At 41.2% G+C, this 15,377-nt stretch overlaps 1 protein-coding gene and 1 pseudogene across 1 annotated transcript in view; both read right to left on the bottom strand.

Annotated features, from left to right (window-relative positions):
* Positions 1-11,561, bottom strand: part of KIFBP (kinesin family binding protein) — a 40,973-nt gene extending 29,412 nt beyond the window's left edge. The window contains exons 1-2 of the mRNA XM_026003724.2: positions 11,054-11,561; positions 4,553-4,651 (exon numbers count right to left, since the gene is read on the bottom strand). Of these exons, the coding sequence (XP_025859509.1) occupies positions 4,553-4,651; positions 11,054-11,479 (525 nt within the window). The 5' untranslated portion in view covers positions 11,480-11,561. The remainder of the gene's footprint in view (positions 1-4,552; positions 4,652-11,053) is intronic.
* On the bottom strand, positions 2,797-3,337 carry LOC112923873 (ubiquitin-conjugating enzyme E2 N-like; annotated as a pseudogene).
* Positions 11,562-15,377: the final 3,816 nt, after the last annotated feature.

The following is a 15,377-nucleotide window of genomic DNA, read 5'->3' as shown; positions in this document are numbered from 1 at the left end:
AGTCCTCACTGGATGGAAGACATCGGAGTCACGAGCTGAAGGGAATGAAGGAGTGAGCCAGGTAGATACCTGGGGGAAGAGCAGTCTCAGCAGAGCAAACAGTTAAGGGCAAAGACTGTGAGTCAGGAGCTTGTCTGGTGTGTTTCAGGAACAGCAAGAAGGCCAATATAGCTATAGCACAATAAGACAGGAGGAAATAGGAGAAGATAAAATTAGAGAAGTAAAGAGCACCTGGGTGCAACGGTCGGTTGAGCATCCAACTCCTGGTTTCAGCTCAGGTTGAGATCTCAGGGTCGTGAGATCAAGCCCCACGTTGGGCTCTGCACTCAGCACCAAATCTGCTTAAGATTCTCACTGCCTGGGCAGCCCGGGTGGCTCAGTGGTTTAGTGCTGCCTTCAGCCCAGGGCATGATCCTGGAGACTCAGGATCGAGTCCCACATCGGGCTCCCTGCATGGAGCCTGTTTCTCCCTCTGCCTGTGTCTGTGTCTCTCATGAGTAAATAAATAAAATCTTTAAATAAAAAAAAAAAAGATCCTCACTGCCTCTCCTTCTGTGCCCCCCAAATAAATAAATCTTTTTACAAAAAAATTACAGAAGTAATAGTAGCCAAATCAAATAACTTGTAGTCTTCATAAGGTCTTTGGGATCTACTCTGAGAGAGATGGGAAAGCCACTGGCAGACCTTCACTTTGTCCATCCAGATCAACCAAAGTAGTGATGGGATGTGATCTGCCTACAGGCTATGGACAGTCTGAGGGGGCATGAGAGCAGGTAGGCCAGGCAGGAAACTACAGCAATAATCTCAGCAAGATAGGATGGCAGCTTGGACCAGGTAATAGCAGTGACTTGAGTCTAGATATAATTTAAAGGTGAAGTCAACTATAGACTAGATATGGTGTGAGCAGAGGCAGAGTCTCCAAGATTCTAGCCTCAGCAACTGGAAGCAGGGGAGGTGAGGAGGAGGTTATCAGAAGCTCAATGTCAGACAGTAATTTTAGAGACATCTACTCCTTTAAAAAGTGCAAATGTCAAATCAGCAGTGGGACAGACAAGACCGGAGTTGGAGAGGTACAGATTGGAGATAAAATTGGGAGCCATCAGCTAAGAAATGGTATCTAGAATAAGGAAATGAATGCAGATGGAAAAAGGAGGTGTCCAAAGACTCCACGCTGGGCACTCCAGAGGCTGGGGAAATACGGAGGAAGCATCACAGACTGAGAAGAAAGAAAAAGAGGTGGAACAGCTAAGTAAAAGAAGTGTTTTAAGGAAAAGAGACTAAGAACTGTGCCAAATGCTAGATTGAGCAACTATGTCAAATGCTACTGATAAGTCAAATAAGATGAGGATTTAAAATTTACCACTGATTTTAGCAACATAGAAATATCTGGTGAACTTGGTAAGACACTGACTTTTCTTTCTTTTTCAAGATTTTTTTCAAATAACACAAACACATTTATCTCTAATGTGTATGAGGCAAAAAAATATCAGAGACCGATGCTTTACACATGCTCAGGGCCAGCTTATAAATGTTCCATTTAGTGGTATCTTAACACAAATCTGCATAGGTGAAAAGAAACTGGCAAAATCTACTTCTTGCCATTCAAATTGTCAGATGGTGAAGACCAAAACAGAATGTTCCAACAGTTTTAATTTTTAAGATTTTAATTATTTATTTGAGAGAGAGAGAATACATGCACACTGACATGGTGGGAAGGGGCAGAGTGAGAAAGCAGACCCCCTGCTGAGCAGGGAGCCTGCTGAGACTGGGGACTGGGATGAAGTAGGGACTCAATTCCCATATCCCCGATCCTTGGATCCTGGGATCATGACCTGAGCCAAAGGCAGATGCTTGAATGACTGAGCCACCCAGGCACCCCCCAGTTTTAATTTTTGGAAAAAAAAAAAAAACTATCACATTGGGAAAATGAAATAAACACAGTGAAATAAACCATACAAAGGCAAAGTGGAATAACAAAAAATATTTTACTAAAACATGAGATTACAGAAGTTTCCAAACAAGCCATACAAAATGATCATAAGCTTTTTCTTGAAGAAAGGATTCCACACTTGACAGCAAAGTCATAATGTTTATTAGTGAGGGCTGTGATGTTTGTTTAATGTTCCCATTTTGGTTCAATCAAGTCTGTCCATCTATAGCACCTAAATAAAATTAGAATTGGCTAGAGAGCATATTCTAAAGAACTGGTTAGCTGCTTTTAACCAATGCAATTAGATCACCATAAAAGGGGGAAAGGAGCTATAAAATTAAAATTACTTCTCCCCCTCAAAAAAAATAAAAATAAAAACACCCACACCCTTGCAGCTAATCCTGACAATTACCTTCTTTCACAGTGTCTTATACTTAAACCATGATGCAGGAAATGAATAAAAGACAATAATTTTAAACATTTCACAACAATCCAGATGGTACTTCTAGCCTCTGTTCCTGCTTTACAAAGTGAATCAGGACAAGACATAGATCTGCTACTGTGTATTTAATCACCAAAGGACTGAACATGTCTGAGGTTTTATTCTGTCATGTCTCTAAGACTGTGTCCATTAAGTGCAGACAAGAAGAAGTCTTGACACTCCTAACTCTGGGAAACGAACTAGGGGTGGTGGAAGGGGAGGAGGGCGGGGGGTGGGGGGGAATGGGTGACAGGCACTGAGGCGGACACTTGACGGGGATGAGCACTGGGTGTTTTTCTGTATGTTGGTAAATTGAACACCAATAAAAAATAATTTATAAAAAAAAATAAATGTAAAAAAAAAAAGAAGAAGAAGTCTTAACAGAACAAAAATGATGCATGCTTGATGATCAGATCAATTTTAAATATTATTCATAGCATATAGCTTAGTCAATGCTCTAGCTGTTTCTATGGCTTGGGCTTCACTGATCTTCCACTGCTCCACTACATCATCATGCTGGATTGGGAGCACTCACCAAAGGAGAGCAGAATGATGCAGATCTGCAATATTGGGGACCATTTATCTTTCAAAATATCTAAGCATATTCTTCCCAACTTGCCTACATTAGGATGATAAATTTTGGTCATGAAACATAGTTTAGGGGCTACCATCAAGTATTCTTCCGGAAGGAATAGTTGAAGTTTAAAAGTCTCTCCCTCTAAGGGGAAGTCCTAGAGGCCAGCAATGACCAAATGAAAACAGTGGGCATTGTTCTCATCTGGTTCTGCTTTAATGCCAGAAACCACTTCTGCCAGCAAACGCTGGGTTTCCTTGACAATTCCGTGGACCAGCTCGGCCATCTTGTCATGTCCCAAGTTCGGCCTCTGACCTTCACTCTGGCTCTGCTTACTTCACACACAAGTGCTAAGATTTTATTTTTAAGTATGCTCCACCCCCATCATGAAGCTCAAACACATAACCCCAAGATCAAGAGTCACATACTCTACTGGCTAAGCCAGCCAGGCGCCCCAATAAGGCACTGATTCCTAACTCTGAATGTGAGAAACCTCACAATATCCTGGTTATTTAGAGGAGTGCTACACATAGCCTCAAAACAAAATTAACCAAAATCCATTTTAATTTTAGAAGACTGCCAAAATTTTTTTTTAAAAACTAAGCTTTACTTTTTAGAGCAGTTTTAGGTTCACAGAAAAATTAAGATGAAAATACAGAAATGCCCTAAATACCCCCTTGCCTGCACACATGGATAATCTACAAACTGCCAACTTTTAGTAGGTAAAATTTATTAAGGAATGGATGGTAACACAGTAATTTGCCACCTTTGCAGGCCTCTAAAATAGAAATTTTTGATCTAGGCTCCCAAGAGCCCTAGAAGTTCGATAGCACCTCTTTAGTACTACCACAGTGGGGTGGGAGGACGGTATTTAGTGGATTGGGCTGAGGGTTCTTCTGACCTGCTTAAGCAAAGCAGCTCAATCAGTTTTTATAAACTGCATTTCAAAAGGATTTCATTGAAAAAAAAAAATCACTGAAAGCCCTTTCTCTGAGGCAGTGGCTCTCAAAGTGTAGTACCTGGACCAGCAGCATCAATATCACCTGGCTATCTTGTTAAAAAGGCAAGTTCTCAGGCCCCAACCAAGACCTCCTGAAGAGTCTGGGAGTGAGTGCTCTGTTTTAACAAGCCCTCCAGAGTCCTCCAGACCAATGTATGCTGAAATTTGAAAACCATGCCTCAAAGACTTCAGATATTTTGCTTAAGTAGCTGTTTGCATTCCTTTAAGCACTGCTATTCTCAGTGGAAACCAAAATAGAATTTTTATAATTATTTATTTATCAAAACAGAATTTTTAGATTCTAACTGAAAATATGTCAATATCAATATTTTAGGATAACATCAGACAGAATATTTCCTATATAATTATATTTGGACTAAGATTGCACTTCAACTCCATCTGAGGATTATTTTGAAGACCCCTATTAGGTGACCATCTAGATAGCTCTACAGAGAGGTCCCTGAGTATACTGAAGAGTCATGTACTCATTTGTAAATGAGGAACAAGAGCTTTCAAATCTTGATTAGTTTCAATAAAAATTTAAAATTTATCTGACATAAAACATACCTCTTTCATATACTGCTTATATAGTGCTTCTGACGATTCTAGGTAAGCTTGTGCAGTTTCAATTTCTTCTCTTTCAGACCACAAGATACCCAGGTTATTCTGGAAAACAAAGAAAAGAGAAATAAGTAATGACCATATAAATCTTATAAATAATGACAGTAAAAATCTTCCAATTGGGACGCCTGGATGGCTCAGCGGTTGGGCATCTACCTTTGGATCAGGTCCTGATCCTGGAGTTCCGGGATCGAGTCCCACACAGGGCTCCCTGCATGGATCCTGCTTCTCCCTCTGCCTGTGTCTCTGCCGCTCTCTGTGTCTCTCATGAATAAATAAATAAAATATTTCTTTAAAAATCTTCCAATTAAAGTAACTTTCAGGGGCATCTGGGTGGCTCAGCTAGTTGAGCCTCCGACTCTCGATTTCAGCTCAGGTCATCATCTCAGGGTCCGAGGAACAAGCCCCAAGTTGGGCTCTAGGGTCAGCAAGGAGTCTGAGATTCCCTCTCCCTCTGCCACCTCCCTTTAAATAAATAAATAAATCTTTTAAAAAAAATTTCAATGAACTTTTTTTTTTTTTTTAATTTATTTATGATAGTCACAGAGAGAGAGAGAGAGGCAGAGACACAGGCGGAGGGAGAAGCAGGCTCCATGCACCGGGAGCCTGATGTGGGATTCGATCCCGGGTCTCCAGGATCGCGCCCTGGGCCAAAGGCAGGCGCCAAACCGCTGCGCCACCCAGGGATCCCTCAATGAACTTCTATATTATTGGTTTCTTTTGTAACCCTTTACATTTTATGTTATCCATTTAAAATTATTATTTTATGAAATATAGGCTTTACTAGACTGCAAAAGGGGCACATGACACAAAAAGTGTTTAGAAACCTTATAGTTTAAATGCGACTTGATCATTCCTCTGGAACAAAAACCTCTGGTCTTCTGGTTTCACATGTTTCTATTCTATCATTTTTTTAAGTTAAGTGATCAGTCCTCAGTAAGGACTCTAGGTCATAGGGATAATGTACTGAGATTGGACAACTGTTTCCTTTTTACTTGTGAAGGTCCTTTGTAGGACCCTGGGGAAACCTGAAGGGCCCTGGCCCGCTACTAACTTAGGGTGTGGTTACTCTGCATACCTATGCTCAAAGAATATAATTTCCCTTAATATTCATTTCCTGATCTTAGAAATGGATACACAAGTCACCCACCTTGTCTCACTCTCTAGTTCAACTTATTTTTCCTGACAATAGTCCCTGAGAAATTCCATTCAGCCATGACATCAGTAAGCCCAACCCCAGCGTACTGTACCTACCCTAGAGAGTCTAGAGATTTCTCTAGTACCAGGAACTGGATGGCCACATTTGCTCTATTTTGATGGGATGGTGATATATTTAGCCTGCTAGATTCAGGGTAGGCTGTGCCACAGAAAGCAATGAGTCTGGTGTGTGATAAATCTTTTTTTTTTTTTTTTTAATTTATTTATGATAGTCACAGAGAGAGAGAGAGAGAGAGGCAGAGACATAGGCAGAGGGAGAAGCAGGCTCCATGCACCGGGAGCCCGACGTGGGATTCGATCCTGGGTCTCCAGGATTGCTCCCTGGGCCAAAGGCAGGCGCTAAACCGCTGCGCCACCCAGGGATCCCTGGTGTGTGATAAATCTTAAACTAAGTCAAGAACCCTAGAGTGTGTCTAAAAATGACTCAAGTTTTTTTTTTGAACCATAACCTCTTGAGATCTTGAAGGTAAAGACTATGCAACAGCTCTAGAATTGATTTGATTTTTCAAAATTAGTATTGTAATGTTTTGGTTTTTAGTTTTGCAATTCTTTTTACTAAGATATAACTGACACATAATGTCAATGGTTTTTTAAATGTTACTCCACAAAGATAACTACTATTGACATTCCACATAAAATTATGTTTAAATATAATATAAATCCTAAAATATACCAGAAACTATGATATCGTTCACAGAGCATCATCATTTTCTTGTCCTCAGGATACCAGACTACAAAGGAAAAAGATTAAATATAAAATAAAAACAGCTAGAGCCACCTGGGTAGCTCAGTCAGTTAACCACTGGCTCAGGTAATATCTCAATGTTGTAAGGTCAAGCCCCATGTCAAATCTTTAAAAAAATAAATAAATGAAAATAAAAACAGCTAAAAAGATGTAACTGGTGAATTCTACCAAACACTTAAGAAGTAATACCAACTCTACATAACTTCTTCCAGAAAAGAGGAAAGAACCTTTCCATCTTAAACTAAATGAAAGACATAACAAGAAAACCACAGCCTAATATCCTTCATGAACACAGATATGAAAAAATATTAAAATTTTAGCAAATTGAGCTCAACAATATATAGAAAGGGTAATACTTCACTCGAGTTTTACTTCGTAAAACCCCAAGTGTATTTTATCACAAGAAGGTTGGTTTAACACTGTAAAATCATTCAAGATCATTCACTATATTAACATACTAAAAAAGAAAAAAACACGAATGTCTCAGATGCAGCAATGAAATAAGGATGCTGAGTGAAAGAAGTCAGACCAAAATAAAAGATACATGGCATGATTCCAGCTATGAAATTCTAGAAAATGTGGAGGAGGTGCCAAGGAGAAAGAAGAGAGAGAATAAAGGAGAGAGGGATTACAGAGGAGCACAGGAAGCCTGTAGGGGTAATGGCTATGGTCAATACCTGGATTGCAGCAATTGTTACTTGGGTATATACATATGTCAAAATTCATCAAATTGTGTACAGTTTATCATATACCAGTTATACCTCAATATAGCTATAAACACACACAAAAGGTACTCTTTATACATATATATCCTGGGAATGGGGAGAATAATCTACTAATTTGTTAGGAAATTTTACTTAAGTGAAGTAGCTAAATTTCACTCAAGATGAGGGATGCCTGGCTGGCTCAGTGGGTGGAGCATGCAACTCTTGATCTCAGGGTTGTGAATGCAAGCCCCACATTGGGTGTGGAGCCTACTTTAAAAAATTTTTTTGAGGGCAGCCCCAGTGGCGCAGCGGTTTAGCGCCGCCTGCAGCCTAGGGCATGATCCTGGAGACCTGGGATCGAGTCCCACCTCAGGCTCTCTGCATGGTGCCTGATTCTCCTTCTGCCCGTGTCTCTGCCTCTCTCTCTCTCTCTTTCTCTCTCTGTGTGTGTGTGTGTCTCTATGAATAAATAAGTAAATAATCTTTAAAAATAAATTTAAAAAATTTGGGAGGACACCTGGGTGGCTCAGCGGTTGAGTGTCTGCCTTTGGCTCAGGGCGTGATCCTGGGGTCCCGGGATCGAGTCCCACATCAGGCTCCCTGCGAGGAGCCTGCTTCTCCCTCTGACTATGTCTCTGCTTCTGTCTTTCATGAATAAATAAATAAAATCTTAGAAAGTTTTTTTTAATTAAAAAAAAGGTGACAATGTAAGTGCATACTGCTGACAGCAAAAATTAGAAAGAAAACTAGAGAACAATTTGTGTGTGTGTGTGTGTGAGAGAGAGAGAGAGAGAGAGTTCATGCTTGAGGTTGAGGGGAGGGGGGTAGAGGCAGAGAATCTTAAGCAGGCTCCACACCCAGCACAGAGCCCAATCTCACGATGCTAAGATCATGATCTGGGCTGAAATCAAGAGTCAGGGGCTTAACCAACTAAGCCACCGAGGTGCCCCAAAGGAGAAAAATCATTCTTAAGGTCACCAGAACCCAGTGATGATGATAGAAAGGGATAGTCTCTTTTGATAATCTACTTTAGATATAGGCATCGTATTTCTATAGTTTCCCAGGAAGGAGACACCAGGTTGGGACAAAGTAGTCAGAATATCATAAATTCCCATGAGTTGTTACTTTCAAACTTTTTCCTACACACATGTACACTTAGTCTTTTACAAAATAGAATCATTCTATCTAATTCTAAACATGCCTTATGGTCTTCCTTCTCCCCCTTAATATTGCCTTTTTTTTTTTTTTTTTTTTTTTTTAAGATTTTATTCGGGCAGCCTGGGAGGCTCAGCAGTTTAGCACCGCCTTCGGCCCAGGGCATGATCCTGGAGACCAGGGATCGAGTCCATGTCGGGCTCCCTGCATGGAGCCTGCTTCTCCCCTTTCTGTGTCTCTGCCTCTCTCTCTCTTTCTGTCTCTCATGAATAAATAAAATCTTTTTAAAAATACATATTTATAAATGTATTTATTATAAAAATAAATATTTATTTGAGAGAGAGAGAGAGAGCATGAACAGGGGGCCAGGGGTGGGAGAGCCATAGGGAGGGAGAAGAAGGATCCCCCGCTGAGCAGGAAGCCTGACATGGGGCTCCATCCACCCTGAGATCATGACCTGAACTAACGGCATGCAGGCACTCCAATACTGCTATTTTTGGTTAACAAATATAAATCATTATATTTTAGTGGTTGCACACTGTTCTTCTGGATGGATGTATCAACATTTATTTAAATATATATCTACTCATGATATTTATTTCATTGTTTTTTTTTTAATTGACAAGGCTGTGATGAACATGTTGACATACTTCTGCATCCTGTCCCAATATTATTTTAGGATATTGATATGAAATTTGTAAGTCAAAGTCTTGACTCCAGAATTTGATACCGACTAATCTTCAGAAAAGGTCTGTGATTTGTATTTCCACTAATAATGCTAATAGACAGTATTTGTTTCCTCATAGTCTCCCAAACAAGTACAAGTAATCACTATAATAATGTCTGCCAACCTGACACAATTTTTCTATGTTAGTATGCTTTGTTAGTACTAAGATCAAATCGCTCATCCCTGGGATCCTGGGTAGCTCAGTCAGCTAACCTTCTCACTCTTGGTATCTGCTGGGGTCATGATCTCAGGGTTGTTAGATGGAGCCCTGATTTCTCTGCACTTGGCAGTGAGTCTGCTTGAGATGCTTTCTCCCTTCCTCCCCTCTCCCTCTGCTTGTTCCCTGCTTGTGCACGCGCACTATCCCTCTCTCTAAAATAAATAAATAAATAAATAAATAAATAAATAAATAAATAAATAAATATCTGCAAAAAAAATCTGTCATCATGTATAGCAAATATTAAGTGTAATAACATTTCAGTGTGGTAATGCTACTGGAATAAACACATCAACTGAACAGTTGTTAGAAACACATTAGCACAAACAAAATCTAATCAAATTACTATTGCTGTATAGTTCTAGTACCTGGTAGGCTAGTTTTAGTGCACTATCTTTTTCTTTTTAGTTTTTTTTTTTTTAAGGTTTTATTTATTTGACACAGAGAGCACAAGCAGGGAGAGAGGCAGGCAGAGGGAGAGGGAGAAGCAGGCTCCCTGCTGAGCAGGGAGCCCCGCACAGGGCTCAATCCCAGGACTCTGGGATCATGACCTGAGCCACAGAGGCAGGCATTTAACCCATGAGCCACCCAGGTGCCCCAGTGGACAAATATTTAGAATGTCCTACTATGCAGGAGGTAGAGGTTATAAATAGTGTGCAAAGAGACATAGCTCTTGTTATCATGTAGCTTGTAATTTTATTAGGCCATGATAAAAGAAAATGACCTATTCCATTTCCATTTTAATTTTAATGTTTTTCTTGAGGCTTACTTATCATATGATGGATTTTGGTAAATGTTCCCTGGATGAGGCATATTAAGAACTGGAACTACTGGATGTAAGGGTTTGTGAGCTTACGCCAAGTTCCTGGCACATACAAATTTGTACTTTGAAGTGTTATGTTCCCGAAGAGAATGTCAGATTTATTTCTTAATAAATCAAGTACCATATAAATGGGAAACGGTAAGTTTTATAAGAATTCAAAGATACAAGCTCGGAACAAAATAATCCAAAGAAAGTTACTAAAAGTATGAAGTTTGTTTTGCTTTAGGTTTGAAGAATAGGAGTTCCCCCGGGGGGGCAAACAAATCTATATACAGAGAGAGATTATATATTTATATTTATATAAAGTTTTTTATCTCTAAAGATTTTTAAACAATTTGTTTTAAATTAAGCATGCACTCGGGTCATTCTCTGTAATTTTCTCGAGACTTTAAGATTTAAATCACTTTGGACTTCCTCTTAATTTTTTTTTAAGATTTAAAAAATTTATTCATTCATGAGAGACAGAGAGAGGGAGAAGCAGGCTCCCTGCAGGGAGCCCGACGCGGGACTCGATCCCGGGTCTCGGGATCACGCCCCGGGCTGCAGGCGGCGCTGAACCGCTGAGCCACCCGGGCTGCCCTGGACTTCCTCTTAATAGAGTCAACAGGAGGTGGACTGGTGGAGGAGAGTGGGAAGGGGCATTTACGATGTCGTAGGGGCTCAGGAAGCCAACGTGTCGACCACGACTAGGCGAAGCAGCAAGTCACGTTGCTGGCGGTTTGCAAGCTGTTTATTCCAACGCTTCAAAAACAGGGGCCCAGATCGTGCCTGATAACGTGCCTTAGGCCTTGGCGAGAGCGGGGCCCTCTGCACCCGTCGCCTCTGCCGACACCTGCGGGCGGGGCTCGCTCTCACCTGCGCCTGGATGTAGAGGGAGACGCAGTCCTGCGACAGCCGGTACTTGCGCAGCAGCCTCAGGCATTTCACCAGATGCTCCTCCCCCGCCGACAGCTCCTCGGTGTCGATGTGGTTCACCCCCAGGTGGAACTCGATCACCGCCAGCCTCACGGCCCCCTGGGCGACGGGCCCCTCGGCCTCCAGCACTTCGGCCGGCAGCCCCAGGGCGTGGTCCCCCGCGCCCAGGCAGTCCTCCGCCTGAGGCCGCTCATCCTCGTCCTCGGGCGCGGGGCCCAGCAGCGCCTTGACCTCTTCCAGCAGTGCTCGGGCGCCGTATTTGGACTTATAGGGTTCTTTCTCGGGGTTTTTATGCAATTCCACCCGCGACAGGGCTAGCGCGGCCTGGAATTTCTCACGAATCTCGGCCCACGGAACACTCGCCATAGCGGCCTCTACAGCCCGGGTGTCCCCAGTGTTTGCAAGCCGGACTCCCGCCTTCTTTCTGCTTTGCGACGCTTCACTTACGGCCCCGGGCAGATTTCCGACACCACAGAAGCGTAACCAATGAGGTGCGCCAAGGGAACCGCAATACGGCTCGGCAGTGCCCAATGGAAAGGCGGAGTGGGCGCCACAGCAACCGTTGTCATGGAAACGAAGCTGTCACTAAGGGTGGGCCCACCTCCAGCCCCACCACCCTCTGCGGGAGTGAATTCTTCTCTCGCGTGACCCGCAGAAGTTCTATCCACACGAAAGGATCGGCCGACTTTAACAGAACACGGGGAGATCTTGTTTAGAAACATACTTAACAATTTCTCGTTAGTTGCCATGAGCTGAGTGACAGAAACCTTTTGATATTTGTATATAACCTAGTCCATAAAAACCAAAACAAACAACAACAACAAAAAAAACCTAGCCCATGACTGGATGAAAATGTGACGATAAGGACTCATTTATTCTTGATATATAGCTTCTTGAGTGGAAGGTAGCCTTCACCACATAAAAAGCAATCAGTGAGGGTAGTAGGAGATAAAGTCAGAAAAGGATTGTAGGCCCAGTTATGTAGGGTTTTTAAGGCCATGATAGGGACTTTGGCTATTCTAAGATGGGAGCCATTGGATGGTTTTGAGGGAGTGACAAAAATCCGATTTATAGGATTATTCTGAAAACCACTGAAGGGAGAGACAGAGAAAAGGCAAGGAGATTGGGGAGGAAACCACTGTAATAATCATAGTAGGTGCTCAATACCTAGCTGTTCATGATAGGAAAGGAAGTAGCATGGTTAGTCATGGTAGCTAATTACTTACTATGAGCCAAGTAACATTCCACATATTAAAATCATCTAATCTTCAAAACTAGTATTGCAGTGTATGTTGACTAGCTGGAATTTAAATAAAAACTTGGAGGAAAATCATCTAATCCTCACAACAACTCTATGAAAAATTATTATTCCCATTCTGCACATTAGGAATTGAGGTCTGTAAAGATTAATAATTTGCCAAAGGCCATACATATAAGTAGGCAGTTTTGCTTCAGAGCCTACACTGTTTTTTTCAGAGCCTACACTTTCAATCCGTATGTTATGCTGTTGTAGTAGGAGCTCAAAAAATAAACCTCCATGATGCACATGCTGATCTCTAAATATCTAACTAGAAGAACACCCAGATAAAAACTTTCAAAATGGGAATTTTTGGAAAAATCCTTACACAGACGCACTAAATAAAAAAAAAAAAAAAGATGTGAGACTAAGAAATTTGCAATAGAAGAACTCTGGCTGCCATATGGCCTTCTTTTTATATTGGTATTTTGGAGGTTGAACATTTTTAGATCCCTGTGAAATGTTATAAAGCAATCTCTGTGAAAGGTGTGCATAGGAGGCAGAGCACAGATCACCACAGTGCAGTGAGCTGAGCTCTGCCTCATAAAAGGTGACAGCATAGAGACAAAAGTAGAAGGCATCTGTAGTGAAAGGGAGTTAACTTGCTTGGCCCAAGCACAGCTAATGTCTACCAGTTACATTCATTGCTGTAAAAACTCCACACTAAAAGCGCTAACTCTGGGGCACTTGGTGACTCAGTCAGGGAAGCATCTGACTCTTGATTTTGACTCAGTTCATGATCTCAGGGTCATCAGACAGAGCCCTATGTTAGGCTTTGCACTAAGAGTGGAGTCTGCTTGAGTCTCCCTTCCTCAGCCCCTCCCCTTCGAAAAACAAAAACCAAGAAAAAAAAGATAACAAAAAAGACTAATTCCTGAGGATCCTTGGGTGGCTCAGCGGTTTAGTGCCTGCCTCTGGTCCAGGGTGTGATCCTGGAGTCCCAGGATCAAGTCCCACATCAGGCTCCCTGCTTCTCCCTCTGCCTGTGTCTCTGCCTCTCTCTCCCCCTATGTCTATGAATAAATAAATAAAATCTTTAAAAAAAAAAGAGAGAGACCAATTCCTTTGTCTTCTTTTAACAGCCCATCTAATGGAAAACTCCTTAATGAGACCAATGGGACTGTATCATTTTCAGTATATAGTCTTGATCTGAAAGTCTCAGGAAATGCAACTAGACAAATGAACAAAATAAGAGGTATCATGTTTGGGAAGGAGATGGGAAAATTATTATTTGCAGATTAGATATGATTGTCTTTCTGTAAAAGCAAAGGAAAACAACTGAACACAGAAAGTAAAAAAGTAAAAAAAAAGAAAGAAAGTAAAAAAGTTCAGTAAGTAGGCCAATCACAAAGAAACAAAAACCAACAACTTTTCATTGGGGCAAAGATACAGTGAAGAAAAACATCAGTTTTAAAGATTTATTTTATTTGAGAGACAGCGTGCAAACACACTTGTGCTTGGCGGGAGGGGCAGAGGGAGACAGAGATAGATATTGCCAGCTGACTCACGCTGAGCTCAGAGCCTGAAGCCTGAAACAGGGCTCAATGTCATGCCCCCAAGATCACGACCTGAGCTGGAGACAAGAGTCTGATGCTCAACCGACTGCAACAACCAGGCACCCCAAGATCACTTTTATGATAGCAATAATGACAACAATCAAGAACAAACTCAAGCTATTTAATGAGTCAGACAAAATACATATATATATTTATATATACATATATAATATATATACATTATATAGATTTAAATATTATTTAAATATATATTTATATATGTTTATAAATATATACATAAAAAACAAGTCTTGGTTCCTGGATTGTAGGCCAGCATTTCCTTTAAAAAAAACATATATAGGGATCCCTGGGTGGCGCAGCGGTTTGGCGCCTGCCTTTGGCCCGGGGCGCGATCCTGGAGACCCGGGATCGAATCCCACGTCGGGCTCCCGGTGCATGGAGCCTGCTTCTCCCTCTGCCTATGTCTCTGCTTCTCTCTCTCTCACTGTGTGCCTATCATAAATAAATAAAATTTAAAAAAAATAAAATAAAAAAATAAAAAAAACATATATATAAAAAAAAAACATATATATGATATATAGATAGATATAATCTATATATATCAGGCTCTCTGCTTGGAGGGGAGCCTGCTTGTCCCTCTGCCTATGTCTCTGCCTCTCTCTCTCTCTGTGGCTTGGCAGAGACATAGGCAGAGAGAGAAGCAGGCTCTATGCAGGAAGCCCGATGTGGGGCTCAATCCCAGACTCCGGGATCACGCTGAGTCAAAGGCAGACACTCAACTGCTGAGCCACTCAGGCATCCCGTAAATAAAATCTTTAAAGAAAAAGAGGCTTTTGCTGGCCAAAAATCAGACAATCTGAACATCCATAAAATGACAGCCACCAATTAAAGTGTATCAAATGTTAAAATCCATCAATTTATCATGAATCAACACTAACAATGAAATACTCACTGGCCACCTTTGGAAGGAGCTAGGGAACTTAACCGCTGAGCTACTCGGGCATCCCTATGGAGCTAGAGAACCAATTATAATTTTGGAAATTGGTACATAAATAAAGGGAAAAAGGGGTGCCTATGTGGCTCAATCGGTTAAGTGTCCAACTCTTAATTTTGGCTCCCATCATGAGATCGAGCTCTGCGTCCAGCTCCTCACTCAGCGAGGAGTCGGCTTGAGGATTCTGTCTCCCTCAAGCCTTTCCCTTGCCCCGTCTCTCTCAAAAAATAAAATAAAATAAAATAAAATAAAATAAAATAAAATAAAATAAAATAAAATAAAATAAGGGAAAGAAAATCAAGCACTTCTCTGCCTTTTCTGTAGGAACAGTATTCAGAGTAACAAGTGTTAAATTTCTTTCATTAGAGGTATTCCAGCTAATGAATGAAGAATGAGTATCACCAAGAATCCTAATGAAATTATACATGTAAATAGTAATGATCTTTTGCTACTAAC

This window comes from Vulpes vulpes, chromosome 4, assembly GCF_048418805.1.
Source record: "Vulpes vulpes isolate BD-2025 chromosome 4, VulVul3, whole genome shotgun sequence".
NCBI lineage: Eukaryota > Metazoa > Chordata > Mammalia > Carnivora > Canidae > Vulpes > Vulpes vulpes.
The sequence above is the reverse complement of the archived record's forward strand: the minus strand, read 5'-3'. Positions and strand labels throughout refer to the sequence as shown.